The sequence below is a fragment of the Hemitrygon akajei genome, chromosome 11 (assembly GCF_048418815.1).
Source record: "Hemitrygon akajei chromosome 11, sHemAka1.3, whole genome shotgun sequence".
NCBI lineage: Eukaryota > Metazoa > Chordata > Chondrichthyes > Myliobatiformes > Dasyatidae > Hemitrygon > Hemitrygon akajei.
The window spans coordinates 150,460,267-150,477,849 of NC_133134.1; the positions used below are offsets into that span (position 1 = coordinate 150,460,267).

General features: G+C 36.4%; 1 protein-coding gene across 2 annotated transcripts in view; it reads left to right on the plus strand.

The window, feature by feature from the left end:
* The window catches only part of rpn2 (ribophorin II), a 62,675-nt gene that overhangs the window by 29,036 nt on the left and 16,056 nt on the right, over nucleotides 1–17,583 (plus strand). For both annotated transcript variants that reach the window (XM_073061915.1, XM_073061916.1), the window contains exons 9-16: nucleotides 723–828; nucleotides 1,949–2,040; nucleotides 2,162–2,276; nucleotides 2,660–2,854; nucleotides 4,479–4,565; nucleotides 7,853–7,948; nucleotides 10,186–10,261; nucleotides 13,258–13,387. In XM_073061915.1, the coding sequence (XP_072918016.1) occupies nucleotides 723–828; nucleotides 1,949–2,040; nucleotides 2,162–2,276; nucleotides 2,660–2,854; nucleotides 4,479–4,565; nucleotides 7,853–7,948; nucleotides 10,186–10,261; nucleotides 13,258–13,387 (897 nt within the window). The remainder of the gene's footprint in view (nucleotides 1–722; nucleotides 829–1,948; nucleotides 2,041–2,161; nucleotides 2,277–2,659; nucleotides 2,855–4,478; nucleotides 4,566–7,852; nucleotides 7,949–10,185; nucleotides 10,262–13,257; nucleotides 13,388–17,583) is intronic.

Consider the following 17,583-nt stretch of genomic DNA (forward strand, 5'->3'; position numbering starts at 1 on the left):
GTAAATCAGCACACCTTGTGGAGGAGCATGGAGTCACTTAATGACTGTTGCATTTTTGATTTACAATGCAAGTCTTCGCTCTAGAAATTGTAATTTCTTGATGAAGTGTTGGGTTTTATGAACTAACAAAATCCTGAACATATGATATTTGGTTTTAATATTGGTACACTGCTAGGTTTAATCATAGCTTTATTTATTCCCTTCATTGAAATACTTCTCATGGAATATGTTAAATAGCAAATCATTGAATCAGATTGTTTCTATGTCACTTTGAGTTGAATGGAATATGCCATGCCCATCTTGAATTTTTTTATATGTTTGTGCAAGAGAATATTGGGCTCTGAATTTAATATCTACAACTCCAAGACGGTAGGCATCAAAGAAAGGTCATATCCGGCATCTGTTAGATCTTCTATTTGTTTTAACAGTCAATTAGCACTTCAATTGAAGTTACAAGGTCACCCAGCAGTTCTCATCTTGGAATGGTGTGTGGGATAAAGTAGTTGTATAATGTAAAGAAAACACTACTTCAAAAAGATTGCCTTTTTCAAATTGCATGTCCATAATTTCACTATTTTATTGGAACTGCTTTGTTTTGAAATTGGGAAAGGCAAAATTTCCTGTGAATAATACACATCAGTGATTCTTAATTCTGTAAGTTAATATTTTATCAGATAACATTTTAAATATTTATTGACACCTAATATTATGTTTTTCATTAGTGATGTTTTTGAATTGAATTTTATGGAGGCAAAGCCACCAAGTGGATATTACGATTTCTCTATTGTTGTGGATGGAGATAACCGATTTAGGGGAAATCATGTTGAGGTAGGTGTATCATTTTAAATGGTACTGTATACAATAAATTCTTTAAAATGAAAGTATGAAATAGACTTGAGCTGTTTATCTCCGTAAATATAGTATGATTTGTACGAGTTCATATACATTTTCGAAGATTGCTTATCAGCCCAACTCTGTTCCCAAGATGTTATCCTTGTACCTCTTTATATGTTTCCAACATTGTTCAGAGTATTACCCGCCACATAATTCTGACTAATGGTGCACTTGTAGAATTTATTTGAGAGCAATTTCAGATCTTTTGCTCTGCCTTCTTGTGCTCCATACACCAGTTATCTCCCAGGCTTCTTTTTGATAATTCTCACTCCTACTTCTATTCCTCCAACCAGAGTCAGTTACCTTTGATGTCAAGTGTGGCGTAGCATATACTGTGTAAAAATTCTGTGCCTGATTAGGTAATCTTCTCTGTCCCAGCCTGTGTTGTCTTCCCTCCTGTTCTGCATCTCGTGCTATAAATAATGTCAAGGCTGGTAGTTCAGAACATCAACAAACTTAACTTGTAGACCATAATGGAACAGTTTGAAGAGAGACAGTACTATGCAAAAGTCTTAGGCACACCTATAGAGCTAGGATGCCTATGACTTTTGCACAGTACTGTAGTAATTTTATGTATTGCACTGTACTGCTGCCACAAAAAAAAAATTCATGACTGATGTGGGTCTCTATTGTGAACTGAGAGTAGGAAGGGGACAGGGAGAGGGGAATCTTGGTTGGGTAAAGGGGAGTGGGGAGCAAGAAAGGAGTGAATTGGAGGCACTGGAGAGATCTTCTGTAATGATCAATAAGCCAATTGTTTGGAATCAAATCATCTTGCCTGGTGGCTCAGGAATGGGTGTATCTGCTCTTGTGCCACCCCTCTGCCCCTGGCACTCCTCTGCCATCTGTGCCACGCTTCTCCTACAGCACTCCACCCTCGCCATTCCTATCATCTTTTGCTTCCGCCAGATTTACAAACTCATTCTCCATTCCATATTGACAAATTCTGTACTGTGCAACAACAATGAATTGTGTTCCATTTATCAATTTAATAGTTTTCTCTTTCTTGATCTTAATTCTGTGTAATAAACATGAACATTTTGTTTGAATCTAGCTGAAAATCAAAGTTGCCACTGAAGTTGGGATTACAAATGTTGATGTTTCCATTGTTGACAAAGATCAGAGCATTGCACCAAAGACCACCAGGTAAAGAAATATAATTGTTTATGGAAGTATTTCTAAAATTGTAGCTTTTTCATAAGTATATATTTTATACAAAAAATACTCTAAGATTTTTTAGTATCATCTTCAATGTTTATCCCATTAGGGTGATTTATCCAGCACAGGCCAAGGGTGTTATTACTGCTGATAGTCACCAGAACTTCGCCTTTTCATTCCAGCTGGTTGATGTAAACACTGGAGATGAGCTTACTCCACATCAAGTATGTACTGTATACTTACTGCCACCTTCCTCTTTACACGTGTTTTACAAAGGTACCTTGTTACGCAGTCTTTGGGCTGGATCTTGCTTACCCAGATTTACCATGCCCAACTCAAAAACCTCCCTTACCCAGAATTGCCAACTTCGGCCCTAAAACTGTCCATACGTTGATTCTAAGGGGAACTTTCATAATTAAAGGTTCCCATGGTGGGATTTCAGCAATGTCACGGCCTCTATCAGCATAGAAGAGACCCTGCTACTAAGCTTTAACAGCCAAAAAAGGCTCTCATGCCGTTATTTTGAGCTATTGTTTAAAATATCCATTCAATTTCAAGCTTTACATTATTAAATATTGGAATATATTGTGAATGTTGTATGTTTTAGACTTTTGTGCGGTTGTACAATCAGAAGACTGAACAGGAAGTGGTGTTTGTGGCTGAAATGGACAGTAAAAATGTATACAGGTTTGAACTGGATGTGACAGAAAGAAAGTCTGAATTTAATTCGGTCTCTGGAACCTACTCACTCTTTTTGATAATTGGAGATGCAACACTTGAAAACCCAATTTTATGGCATTTGGTGAGTTTGTTCTTTCATTGAGTTTTTTTTAAACTTTTTCAAAATGTGTAATATTTTTGATACTGGAGATGACTCACATGTTTTTAAATGATTTTGAATTTGTACAATGTACTGTATCATTGCACTCCTTTGTTTTGTTTCTTTTCCCCAAAAATAAAATTATGTTCCCTATGCTTTTTTTACTGCTGAGTTTTTAATTGAAGTGTTTCAAAGTAATAGCTTCATTGCAATATGGTAAGTATATTTGTTTCATATACTGTAGATAATTTACAAGTACTGACGGTGTTACAAAAAATGTTCCAATTACAAAGAGTTGCACTAGCTACACATGGTAAGAAAACCCCACTGTTTCTGCTTTCTAAATTACGGTATGTCATAATGTCAACCCTTGTGTAGGTGCACAATTTTAATTTTCTATTTAAGCAAGTAGTTAAGATTGAATATGACCCATAACATTCCTACTTTCTTTGGTGCTTCATATTTTAGCAGTATCATTCATTGAAGCCTGCATAGTATTAAGCTGTTCAGTATTGATTTGTCATTAAGAATGATTCATGATTTGAACATTCTGCTACAAAGGCCCAGAAAAGAGTTTAATTGATAAAATGGAAATGTTCAATAATTTCAGGTTGTCAAAGTGGTATCTAATTGTATTTAGTGTTGGGTGAGTAACCTGGTTCATCCATTTATGGATAAAACATTTCTAGAAGAAAGCAGCAAATCTAGAATTAATTTTCAAGTTGATGTCATGACTGTTTTTATTGCTGAGGTTGCAGCACTAGTACAAGATTTTTTTTAAAATTCTAATACTAATTACAGTAATCTCCGTGAGAATTCATAACAGGATCAGTTTTGCTTCATGCATACAATTCTAATGAGCTGAGGCATCCAGGAGAATCCTACTCTTAACGTATTTGTGTATCATAACCTTCAATATGTTTGTAATTTAGCTACATATATTCTAACATATTCAATATAAAGTAGAAAGAAATTATATTAAGAATCTACTGTGGTACTTACTTGTACTGCAAAGGGACCATTATAATTGTTTAGGTTCCAATAAAAGAGAAAGTGTGTTTATCAACATGAATGGGCCAGATCTTCCTAGATCTGGTGCACCATCCATAGTCCCTGTCCCCAGACACTCATGGAGGTTTGATCTCACCAGCATCTCCATCTCAAGAATAACGATTGACCAGATGTCCAAAAACTGAAGTTGATGTGAAGTTAATAAGGGGGAAAAAAAGAATTGCATAAATAACCATTTATGTGAGGACAAGAATCCCCATGAAAATTAAATGCACACTCCAGTCACACACCAGATCTGACTTAACCTAGGCTCAGAGTGATGATTTTCGCAGAGTAATGTTGGGGATTCTCAGCAAGAGTAGCTCTCCTGGGTTCTATATATGTCCATGTACGTACAAGAATTGGTTGCATTGCAGTAGTTAAATATTGGTAGTTCCCTTTGGACTTTTGGATTTCTTTCGATATTTGAAGCTTCGTGCAAAAATAAAAGCTGGATTGTGAGACAGCCAAAGATTTTAATGAGATGAATTTTGGCATAAATTGCATGTTTTAACAATTAAAAGGAAAATCTGTTTTATTTTCATGAATTTTGTAGGCTGATGTTCTGATTAAGTTTCCTGACGAGGAGGCTCCAACCCCAGTACAGTCTCGGAATCTCTTTGCCCCCAAGCCTGAAATTCGGGTAGGTGCTTGTGTAAGACTAAACTGCAAATAACAGGCATTGTTCTGATATAATCTGGTCCAATTAAGAACAGTATTACATTTCTAATACTAGAAATCTAAAATGAAAACAAAATACTGTGAGTCTTTGGGTTAAGTAGCATACCCAGAGAAAATTAAGTTAACTGCTGGTTAGCTTTAAAGATGACCTTTCTGCAGATGTTGTAAGACTTGCTGAATTTTGCTTCATTTTAGTCTAGGTATTATAAATGTTGGAGTAACGGTTTGCACTTCATGTCAGGCTGTTAACATTCATGAATTGCGTTAGCAACATGACTGATACCACATGTAGTGACATTCTTCAGATTATTTTGAATTCATTTCAATTTGTCATGTTTGGTAAAGACAGACAAGTATATAATGATGGTGCCAAAGCTTGGCAATCTGTCAATTTAACTTCAATTTTTACAATGAACTTGTAGTTTTGAATCCATCCAATGACCAATAGAAGTAACGCAAAACAAATGTAAATTGGGAAAGACCCCAACTCCAGAAACAAATTGTCCCCTTGACTGTGTGGGCCTCCTCCTGGTGCTTCGGTGTCCTCCCACATTTCAAAGATATACGGGTAGGTTAATTGGTCACATGAGTGTAATTATGTCACACAGGCTCAATGGGCCAGAAGGGCCTGTTAACATGCTGTATCTTTAAGTAAAGAGATAAAATGAAAATGTGCTGCCTCAGAGTTTTCAATATTAAAGTACATTTGCCATTTTCAATCTCGTTTAAATTGCCATCTTTCCACAAGGTTTTTTACAACTGTAAACTGTATATTGCATACTGTCAGTTCTAATTTATGCACCCATAAATTGCAAGATTACAGATAATAATCTCTGAATGCAATTCAGTGAACTAGATTTAAGAAGGTAATGAATTTATATGAACTTTGAATCAGAATTGGGTTTGTTATCACCAACATGTGACATGAAATTTGTTAACTTATCAGCAGCAGTTCAATGTAATACATAATCTAGCCAAGAAAAAAATAATAACTAATTAAAAAATTTAAAAATAATAAACAAGTAAATCAATTACGTATATTGAATAGATTTTTTTAAATGTGCAAAACAGAAATACTGTTGTTTTTTTTTAAAGTGAGGTAGTGTCCAAAGATTCAATGTCCATTTAGGAATTGGATGGCAGAGGGGAAGAAGCTGTTCCTGAATCGCTGAATGTCTGTCTTTAGGCTTCTGTACCTCCTTCCTGATGGTAACAGTGAGAAACGGGCATACCCTGGGTTCTGGAGGTCCTTAATAATGGACGTTGCCTTTCTGAAACACCGCTCCCTGAAGATATCCTGGGTACTTTGTAGGCTAGTACCCAAGATGGAGCTGTCTAGATTTACAACCTTCTGCAGCTTCTTTGGGTCCTGTGCAGTAGCCCCTCCATACCAGACAGTAATGCAGCCTGTCAGAATGCTCTCCATGGTACAACTATAGAAGTTTTTGAGTGTATTTGTTGACATGCCAAATCTCTTAGAACTCCTAATAAATGTATATGTATATTGCTTGTAATTTTTTACATCAATTTTGGTGATCTTTGATTTGTAATTCCACGTGAAATGTATATCCATTTTTTCCTCAAATTTTCTTGTTATAATTGCTCTCTGTGTCAAAGCAATCCATGATATATAATTGCTTAATGGAATTTGTTACCCATTTTCTTCACTTCTTTTGCCACTACAAATTAATGATCCCTCCAAATTCTCCAAACAAATTGTCTTTCTCCCTTTTTGTATTAACAAAATTCACTGTACAAATCTCTTATATATTGCAAGAAGAGCAGTGAATATAATTCCAGTTTAGACCTGGATGTTCCACCATACTTCTGGAGCAATGTTCTGTGGACAGATGAGGCAGAAGTTGAACTTTTTGGCAGACATGCACATCACTGTTTGGAGGAAAAAGGACACTGCACACCAACACCAAAACCTCATCCCAGCTGTGAAGCATGGAGGATTGAGCATCATAGTTTGGAACTGCTTTGCCGCCTCATGGACAAGACAGCTTGCAATTGTTGAGGAACAATGAATTCAAAATTGTGTCGAGTATGTCAGGGTAGTGTTCTGAGTTCTGAAGCTTAATAGAAGTTGGATGATTCAACAGGACAATGATCCAAAACAAAAGTGTAAATTAACAGAAGAGTGGTTTAAAAAGAACATTGTGTCTTGGGATGTCCAAGTCAGAGTCCAGAGCTTAACTAAATTGAGGTGCAGTGGCATGACCTGAAGGCTGTTCTTGCAAGGTATCCCAGAAATATTGATTAACTGAAATAGTTTTGTATGGAACAATGGTCTGAAATTTCTCCTTGCTGTTGTGCAAGTCTGATCAGCAGCTACAGGAAATGTTTGGTAGTGGTTATTGTTGCTAAAGGAGGTTCTGCCAGTTATTAAATAAAAGGGTTCACATACTTTTTTCCACCTGGATTGTGAATGATTAAACAATGTGTTAAATGAAGACATGAAAAGTACAATTGTTTGTGTGCTGTTAGTCTGGGCAGATTTTGTTTGTCTATTATTGTGAGCTAGATGAAGATCAGGCCACAATTTATGAGTAATTAATGCAGTAAACCAGGTAATTGCAAAGGGTTTACAAACTTTTTCTTGCAACTGTCTATATAATTCCTCTGTCTGCTCCCACTCCTTAGTTATGCCCCTTCACTGACCATATATTGTCTTGCTGGCCAGCTCATCGCTTGTAATATGATGCTTATGTTTATAAGCGACTTGTATTTCTTTTTAACCTAAGACAGTACAGGTCCTTCGACCCTTGATGTATGCTGACCTTCTAACCTACTCCAAGATCAATCTAATTTTTCTTTCTCACAGAGCCCTCCATTTTTCTTTCATTCATGTGACTATCTAATGAGTCTCTTAAATGTCTGTAATATGTTTGTCTCTACCACCAATCCAGGTAGCAAATTCCATGCATCCACCACTCTTTGGGAGGAAAATCCTGCACCTATCATTCCCCGTATACTTCCTCCATCACCTTAAAATTATGCCCTTTTCTCTCAATCTTTTAACAGCATAACTGTGTTTCTGGCTCTTTCCTTATTAATCGTAGCTGTGAATATTAGGAAAGGAGACTTTCAAGGTATTTAGTTGACATTTACATTTTTTTTATATAGTACAGTTCAAGACTTGAATTAGGATCAGTAATCATACTTAATAATTTAATTTTGATATATACTCTTACATAATTTAGCTGCAACATGGTAAATGATCTTTTAACACTGTTGTTTTTGCAGCATCTCTTTAGAGAACCTGAAAAGAAACCGCCGATTGCAGTCTCCAATACTTTCACTGCCCTTGTTTTAGCACCCCTCCTGTTACTTATCATTCTGGTAAGCAGACATTTTATCAGTTTTTTATGATGCTATGAATGACTGGAATTTTTATTACGACACTGTCTATTCAATGTAATCTTTTCTCATTTTATTGTTAAAGGTTAATTACAGCTCTGATAATATTATGAACATTTGTGTACTATGTGAAGTTCAAGTAGTAAGGAAAATACGTTTGGCAACTTGAAGCATAGCTTCCTTTTTATATTTTCATTGTTTCCATATTTTATCTGGCTGGTCTAAGGAAACAGTAAGAAGTAGAGATGACATTAATGTTGGCGACTAGAATTCTAAGTAAGGCATGGAATCACATGGGTATCATCACATCTAAACCTTCTCATATTTTTACCAAGCATCTAGTACCAAGCACTTATTGCCTTGTACCTTCTAGAGTAATGATCGAATATAATTGGCTGATCTTCTACTTTACTTTGGACCCTTGATGTTTGTAAAACAAAACCACAAAAATGAAAGTAATTATGTAGCACTAATTGGGCCAGCTGATGGTGTAGTGGCATCAGCAATGCACTGCGAGGCGGATTGTCCTGAGTTCGAATCTGGCCAAGTCCCAACCTAGGTAGAAACAGTATCTGCGTCGAAGAAAGGCTCGGCAATCTACTTCTGTATCTTGCCACGAAAACCCTATGGACAAGTTCATAGGGTTGCCAAATGTCGATGATGACTTGACAGCATTCAGCAACAACAGTTATGATGAGGGGCAGGAACAGTGATGCCAAACCTTACAAATCAGCAGCTTTCTCCTCTTCTTCCTCTCTCTCTGAGGGGGAAAAAAAAAGGAGAAATGTCAGGTCACAGCAAAAGTAAGGCTGGCTTTCTAAAGTGAAGCATTCAAATACTTTGAAATTAGTTTCAAATAACTTCTTGAAATGTCATTGTATTCTGCAAATAAGGGCCCAGTTAATGGGGTCCACAATGTCCTCTGTAAAAATTGGGTTTTTTATTATCTAAACGTCATGACCATTAAAGTTGTCTTCCAAAAGCCATTTGTTGAACAACCATGATGTATTGTATATTATTCTTTTCAGTGTGATATGTGGTAGAGTAGGGTATATGCAGTTTTCAATATCTTGATATATACTCCATCAAAATGGTAAAAGAATGACTGATGACTGTCAAAGGTTTTCTTATTGGAACATGAATGCTGTACAATAACTTACTGGCTGTTCTGTTTGTACCTTTTGTTTTACTGCCTACTTTATACATAGATTTTCAATTGGGGAAACTAAGGTGCATATTAAATGGCTGGTGTAGTTGGGAATTTTACAGATTCGACTAATTGTCGTAATTTCACATTTCTCAATGCAGAGAATAGGGAGAGCACTTCAAATTGAACAGCATGAAAGCTGGTTAATAATGGGGTTTCGTGAACTGCTCTTCTGAGGCATAGAATAAAGAGGTTAAAATGATTGCATATACAGTTGATAGAAAAAGGAAACTCTAAACCCAAAGTGCTGTAGATAAATCAGTGAAAGGACAAGTGTTTAGATCTTAGGTTATTTTTGTGTGTCGTGCTACAATTGTGACTAATGTATTGAAATCAGGTAGGACTTGGTAATGTAATGTGAGTGTAATTTTTAAACAAATCATGCACTGCGAAGTATTTTTCTGAGATGATGCGGTCAAAGATCATGAACAAAGATTGACACCAGAATTAAATTGAAGTAGCAATGAAATGACTGCCAGCCATTAATCTGCACTGACAAGTCTTTAAAATGTTGTCCTAATGGATCTTCGAAATGCTCAAATGACATCATTAATGCTACAAGAGAGTAGTATTGAATTATTTACTGAGTTCTACAAAAATGTCAATTACAGTTTAGTGAAAGAGTCCAAAAGGTCCAGCTGTCTTAATGATTAGGTTGTCATTTTGATGCTATTGATAGCACTTCTTTCTAGTGCTATTTATCTAAATAGATTGTCCACGTTAAGAGTGAGCTTCAGTTTAATTGTCTTGCAACATTGGGAGTCTGGAGAAATCTCCCTCAGTTATTTTTAAATCTCACTTTGATGTTGGCATTGATTGAGTTTGGGGTTGGTGAACAGATGAGTTTCATGGACTTTCCTTGCCCTTTTATTCATTTCTTAAGTTAGAATGATCCTGTTAAAGGAATATTATGCTTACAAAAAGATGTAATGTAAATCTTTAAATGGTGACCTTGTGTTTTATAGAAATACCCATTTTAGGTTTGTTTCTTTAAAATTGTTTTCTCTTCCAGTGGATCAAATTGGGTGTCAACATCTCTAATTTTACCTTTTCACCAAGTACTATTATCTTCCATTTGGGTCATGCTGGTAAGTTATCACTTCTTGAGAAACTAATAATTTTTAAATATTATTATATATTGCATTTAAATTCAGTACATGATTGAGCATTTACTTAAAAATCATAAATATTATTAAACTAGTTATTTGGTCTTGTCACCCCTATTTGCAGTGTTAAAAATATTATCTTTTCCTTTGTACCCTGTGTCATACCCATGGCTTGCTATTTTAGTTTACAGTATTTCTGAACTTAACCATTGTGTTCCTGCAAATTTAGTCAAAGTGCTTTCTAGAAACTATTTTAATTGCGATTTGTTTTCTAAAAAAAAGTTCATTTCGACTATGACAATAATAATTCAGATAAAAATTGCATCAGTCATGACAATTTTTGCAAAGCACAACTTTTTTGTACAGTATGCAAAGAAACTTATTCTAAAACTCAGTTATTAAATACAATGTAGTGTTCCGATGCGTCAGTCACTTAGTTTTGAATAGTTTTCTGCTCTACCATTTTCACAACTTTATTTGTTTTTACTTATTGGTGTTATCCATTTTGGTTACATGACCCAGCTTAAATTGTACATAATATCCAGCAACCAAAGGAATGAATCAAAATTATGGAACTCTATTTGATACTTGCAGATCTATGTTTGGTTAACTAAGGAAAATCATGGGGGATATCATTATGCAGGTAGATTGGGAAAATCAGGTTGGTGCTGGATCCCAAGAAAGGGAATTGTACAATAGCAATTAGAAGCTTTTTAAAGCAGCTTGTGGTTAAGCTCACTTAGGGAAAGACAATTCTGGATTGGGTGTTATGTAATTAACTAGATTTGATTAGGGAGCTTAAGGTAAAGGAACCCTTAAGAGGCAGTGATCAAATTTTGATTTCACTTTGCAGTGAAGGAGCGAAGATAAAGTCAGATGTATCTATTATAGTGGAGTAAAGGCAATTACAGAGGCATGAGAGAGGAGCTGGTCAAGGTTGATTGGAAGGCAGCATTAGCAGGGATGGCAGCAGAACAGCAATGGCTGGAATTTCTGGGAGCAATTTTGAAGGTGCAGAATAGATACATCCCAAGGATGAAGAAGTATTCTGTAGGGAGGATAGGCTGACAAAGGAAGTCAACGATAGCATAAAAGCAAAAGAGAGGGCATATAATATAGCAAAAGTTAGTGGGAAGTTTGAAAATTGTGAAACACTTCCATAAAGAAAAGATGAAATGTGACAGTAAACCAGCCAGTCATTAAACAGGATACCAAAAGTTTTTTCGGATATACAAAGAGGAAAAGAGGAGCAGGAGTTGATATCAGATCACTGGAAAATGACGCTGGAGAGACAAACTTAAGTATTTTGCATCAGTCTTCACTGTGAAAGACATTAGCAATATGCAAAAAATTCAGAAGTGTCTAGGGAAGTGCATGTAGGTGCATTTACTAAGGAGGTGGTTGGGATGCTGAAAGGTCCAAAAGCAGTTAAGTCATCTGGACCAGGTTTCTGAAAGAGGTAGCTGAAGAGATTGTGGAGGCATTAGTAGTGACCTTTCAAGAATCACTAGATTCTGGAATGATTCCGGAGGACTGGAAAATTGCAAATATCATTCCACTCTTTAAGAAGGGAGGAAGGCAAAAGGAAAGTGCATGTTTGGCACAGCATCATGGGCCGAAAGGCCTGTATTGTGCTGTAGGTTTACTAAGTTTTTTTATGTTTTCTATGGAAGAAATTATAGGCCAGTTAATCTTGACCTCAGTGTTTGGGAGGATGTTCGAGTGCATAATCAAGGATGAGGTTTTGGGGTACTTGGAGACATGATAAAATAAGCCAAAGCCAGCATGGTTTCCTTAAGTCTGTTGGAATTCTTGGTGGAAATAAACAAAAATAGACAAAGGAGAGTCAGTGGATGTTGTTTGCCTCAGAAGGCATGGATAGAAGATTGGCTGTCTGGCTGGAGGCAAAGTGTGGGAATAATGGTGGCCTTTTCTGGTTGACTGCCAATGTCTTAGTGGTGTTCCATAGGGGTTGGTGTTGGGACTGGTTTTGTTCACGTCATAGGTCAATGATTGGATGATGGAAATGATGACTTTGTTGCCAAGTTTGCAGACAATGCAAAGTTAGATGGAGAGGCAGGTAGTGTTGAGGAAACAGGGATTTTTGCAGAAGGACTTCAACAGATCAGGAGAATGGGCAAAGAAGTGGCAGATGGAATATAATGCACTTTGGTAGAAGGAAAAAAGGTGTAGACTGTTTTCTAAATGGGGAGAAAATTCAAAAATTTGAGATGCAAAGGGACTTAAGTACAAGATTCCCTAAAGGTTAATCGGTGGTAAGGAAGGCATATGCAATGTTAGCATTCATTTCGAGAGGACTAGAAAATGAAAGCAAGGATGTAATGCTGAGGCTTTATAAGGCATTGGTCAGATCGCACTTAGAGTATTATAAACAGTTTGGGCTTAATAGATGTTTGTGGCATTGAAGAGGGTCCCAAGGAGGTTCACGGTAATGATGCCAGGAATGAAAGGGTTAACGTAAGACATGCAGTTGATGGTTCTGGGCCTGTACTCACTGGAGTTTAGAAGAGTGGTGTGTGGATCCCTTTGAAACCTATCAAATATTGAAAGACCTAGGTGGAGAGGATGTATTCTATAGTGGGGGAGGCCAGGACCAGAGGACATGGCCTCAGAATGGAGGGACGTCCATTTATAACAGAGATGAGGAAGAGTTTCTTTAACCAGAGGATGGTGAATCTGTGGAATTCATTGCTATAAATGGCTGTGGTGACCAAGTCATTGGGTATATTTAAAGTGGAGGTTGATAGGTTTTTGATTAGTCAGTGCATCAAACTTTGGGAAGAAGGCAGGAGAATGGGATTGAGGGGGATAGTAAATCAGCCATGGCAGAGCAGACCCAGTGGACTGAATGGCCCAGTTCTCCTGTGTCTTTATGGTCTTGTGGTCTAGTAGTTTATCCATGTAGGACTACCATCTTTAGCCAGTCTAATGCTTCTCCTTGTACTGCTTAATTCCAGGTATGTTGGGACTGATGTATGTATACTGGACTCAACTGAATATGTTCCAGACTTTGCAGTATCTTGCTGTGCTTGGCAGCATCACTTTCTTTGCTGGGAACAGAATGTTAGCTCAAAAGGCTGTGAAACGGTAAGAAATTCTCATTTTGCTCATCTGTGCTATGCACCTTTGTAACTGAATTTTTGATGGTTCCAAATGTTTGTTTATTTTGTCACTGCAGCCAATCCAGTTCTTTGAATATCTAGTTCTTAACTCTTCTTAGCCTAAATTTATGGAGCTTCTAACACAATAGAAACGAGATAATGCTCCTGATTTAAAGGTTATGGCTGATAAAACCAGGCGGCAGGGATTCCATTGTGCTTGGAGTTGCCTCCTAATTATTTAACAGTAATTAAAAACATAGAATTTGGGTAATTGCATAGTTGTAATTTTGTACGTCAAATTGATTTTATCTTAAGAATGTTATAATTGCCAAAAGTAGGCCATTTGTAATCTGAAAACAAGCATTTTGTGTTTTTCTTACCAAGAGAAAGTTCCAATTATTAAACAGCTTCAATGTGTTTAAAGCACATTAGGTTTGTCATGTGCAGAACATTCCTACCAATCATCAAAAGGTTAAAGTTGAGTGCTTCTGGTCCTTCTTCCTAAAATACTGTTTTTAAATGCAGCACTATCTCCACGATAAAAATTGGATCAACAGCATCTATATAAAGACAATTCTAGGTTTTATGGGAGCTTGAAAATGAGTGACCCAATATGTGAGGCAAGCAAAAAAAAAGGATGACCCAGCAGTATCCACAATGTGCAGGAGGTCAGGCAACATTTATGGTTTGGGACCCAACAGTCACTCTGGGTTGCAAGAAATATCTACAGCCATTTTAGCTTGAACAACCATATTATCCATATATTGGAGGAGATTGGCTGGAAGAGAAGGAATGAGGCACCAAAAACAGCAGTGCTGTCACAAAACCAGGGTTTACTTTCAAAAAAAAAAAAAAAATTTGCCTGTCTGAAATAGAGCTCTAAAGACAGAAAAACAGGCATATTTGAAATTGACCTTAAAAGTTCATCATTTAAATGTGGATACTTTTGTGCTGTCTGGGTTATGGCTCGGTTGCAGTAATTAAACACAGTCAACGTCTAATTCTGTAATGCTAATTCATTAATTTTAAAATAGAAATTGTAAAAAAACATTTGCTTTAAAGCTATTTGCCATTATTGTTTGAGGCTCTGAATATATTTACATGTGTTTCTATCTCTTATAGTGTAGGTATCCAGTGGTGAAAATTTTATAGGATTAAATTCATTGTTCATTTACTTTCATCTGTTCTGGAACTCTTACCTTTGAGATGAAAGTGTCATTTCTTCTGCTGAGAGTCTAATGCAAAATGTTAACAATTATTATAGCCACTGTACAAATTAAGAGGAAAGAAATTCTAATGACAAAATATGTCACTAGTTTTTGTTTTGACTTATAATTAATTGACTATGATTACAAAGAAAGGAAATATTATATTGTGTGGTAGTGGCATTCCTAACCAAAGTAAATGCTTTTTAACTCGCCCAGCATCTACTGAATGTAACTTTCAAATATTGCATCGAATCACACTTGGTAAATTGTTGGAGAAACCCTTTTTTGTCTGTTGGGATGGACATCTCTATACATGGAATTAGAATTTTACAGCTGCTCAACATACCTTTGATTTGTATGATAATTATTGAGAAGTTAGAGATACAGTGGATTCTGGTTAATTAGGCCATCACTTAATTGGGGCATCCTGTTATATGGTACAACTCTTAAAAGAACAAAATTGAATTGAGAAAATTGACGGGATTCCCTTCATTTATTTTGGACACTATGCCACTTAATTGGGCAGGAGACTGTTGCTGAGCAGTTTCTAACTAGCATTAATCACATGCTGTTAGACACTACACTCTGCTTTGAATAAACAGATTTTAAATAGTGTTAGTTGTGAGTTTTCAAAATTCAGTGTTTTTGTTTCTGTCACTAATATATGGCAAGAAATAAGCAGTAAGATGAGTCAGGATCATTTTGCTCACTACAGTTTCAAGCATCCAGGCATGATGCTTGAAATGGCCAGGAGTGAGAATGAAGCAATTTCATTACTTTTAACTATTTCCATGAAACTTCAGCTTATTGGGTCAGTTGCTGAATTGGGCCAAAATGTACTGTTCCGTATGTGTCCCAGTTAACCAGAATCCACTGTATATTTAAAAATGCACTTGAAGATGGCGCATGCTGAATTTATTTTCAGATATTGACATTTGGTAAGATTTTTTTAATCATTATAGAACTGAGACAAAGTGAAGAACATGTTTCCCTGCATAAAGCTCAGGTGTTCAGTACATAGTATACTCCACATAGTACATTCAAATAAATGGCACTTAAATATTTGACATATCACTTTAATGTAATCAGCTTTGGAAATCGGTACATTAGTATATAGTTTCAACTATTCTCTGTATTAAGTGTAACTTGTATTTTTAAGTTTTCTTTTTTGCTTGTCATAGTGGCCACTTACGCAGTCATTGGTTTCAGCAATTATGGTCTTATGTTAGGTTTCCTTGATAATTAGCCTTCTTTCCCCCAAACTGACACATTTTTAAAAGTTGTTCACATAATGGTTTACCTTTGGTCAATCATTTCTGTGCTCACACAACCAAATGAAATGGGTTTTTATGCCTTTTATGGTATTTCAAGTGACATTTCAACAGTGATCATGCAAGTGCAGCTTGGTTTCTGTTTTCAAAACTACTAGCCAAATGTTCCCTTAAAGGTACAGTTCAGAGCCCTGGATAATGGTATTGTGCTATGGTTAACTCATTGTTTAGAACTTTACTGAGTATAGTTAGAGTAAAATGCTTCAGTTAGGTTAATCCATACTACTTGAATTTGAAAGCGTCTCATCTTTTTATAAATATTAATTTAATTAAACCAAAGCTCTTCAGAAATACACTAAGTCTAAAATCAACAATGACTTAAGAAATTCTATAGATGCTGGAAATCTTGAGCGACATACAAAAAATGCTGGAGGAACCCATTCAGGCAGCATTTGTTGATGAGAATAAATCGTTGATGTTTTTGGGCAGGATAGGAAAGAAAAGGGGAAGGACCCAGAATAGGTTGGGAGGGAAAGGAATACAATCTGGCAGATAACAGGTTAGACCAGATTGGGGGGAGGGTGCAAGGGCAAGACGCTGTAGAAGGAGAGAATGGTGGACGACAGAAAAAAGAGGAAGAGGATGGGAATCAGAGAACGGTATTGGTAAGTGAGGAGAACAGAAGAGGTGAGAGGGAAACCAAAATGGGGAATAGAAAAGGAGGGAGTGGGGAGAAATTACTGGAAGATAAAGAAATCGATGTTGACATTGTCAGGTTGAAGGCTACCCAGGTGGAACACGAGGTGTTGCTCCTCCAACCTGAGCTTGGCCTCATTGTGGCAGTAAAATAGACCATGGGCAAACATGTTAGAATGAGAAGTCAAATTGAAATGGGTGGCCACCATACTAAAGTTCAGGGAGTGTCATTGGAAGCATTGTGAAATTTGCAGAAGGTCTCTCAAGGAAGAAATAGAATTGTAAGCATGGTGCCCAGAAAACATTGTTTTCTTTTTGGGGGTGTGAGTTGAAGAGGGTTTTCCAATGGGCCACAGAGAGGAGGTCCCTGTAATTGAGAGTACAAGTTGTAAGGGACAGGACAGGTGGGAATGGTATGGCATTGAAGGTATTTTCAACAGAGTTGATATATTTTTAATTATCAACACAGTTAATATTTTGGTGATCAGAAGCAAGAGATAAATAGAAAGGAATTCTGTGTCATAGAAGCAGCATTCGTGTGGGAAGCCAGTGTCTCACATTGGAAGCTTGGCTCGGTCAAAAAGTAATTCATTTTTTGGGGTCCTGTCAATGGCAAGGTGCTTCAGTTTGAAAGGCTTGTCATTTGTTATTAAGCTTAAGCATGTGTTGGAAACTGTACAATAATGTCTTGTATTTTGTCTACCTAATCCATGAATGTGACTTGAATAGAAACTCAAATACAATGTTCATTGCTCATAAGCAATGAACACTGTATTTGAATGTATCTTCATTAATCACATCTGTACTTGCAAAAGCACCTAGGAATAATGAGATTGCTATGCTTTAGTAGTTTCAAAAATATTTCCAGTGTGTTTGCTTTGAATCTTCAATAATGGTTTTACAACCCTCTGATGATTCTGACAGAGGGAAAGTATATCTCAAAATCTTAATACATGGATTAGTAATTAATTTGGGCATTTATTTATGATGCACAGAACATTGTTCAT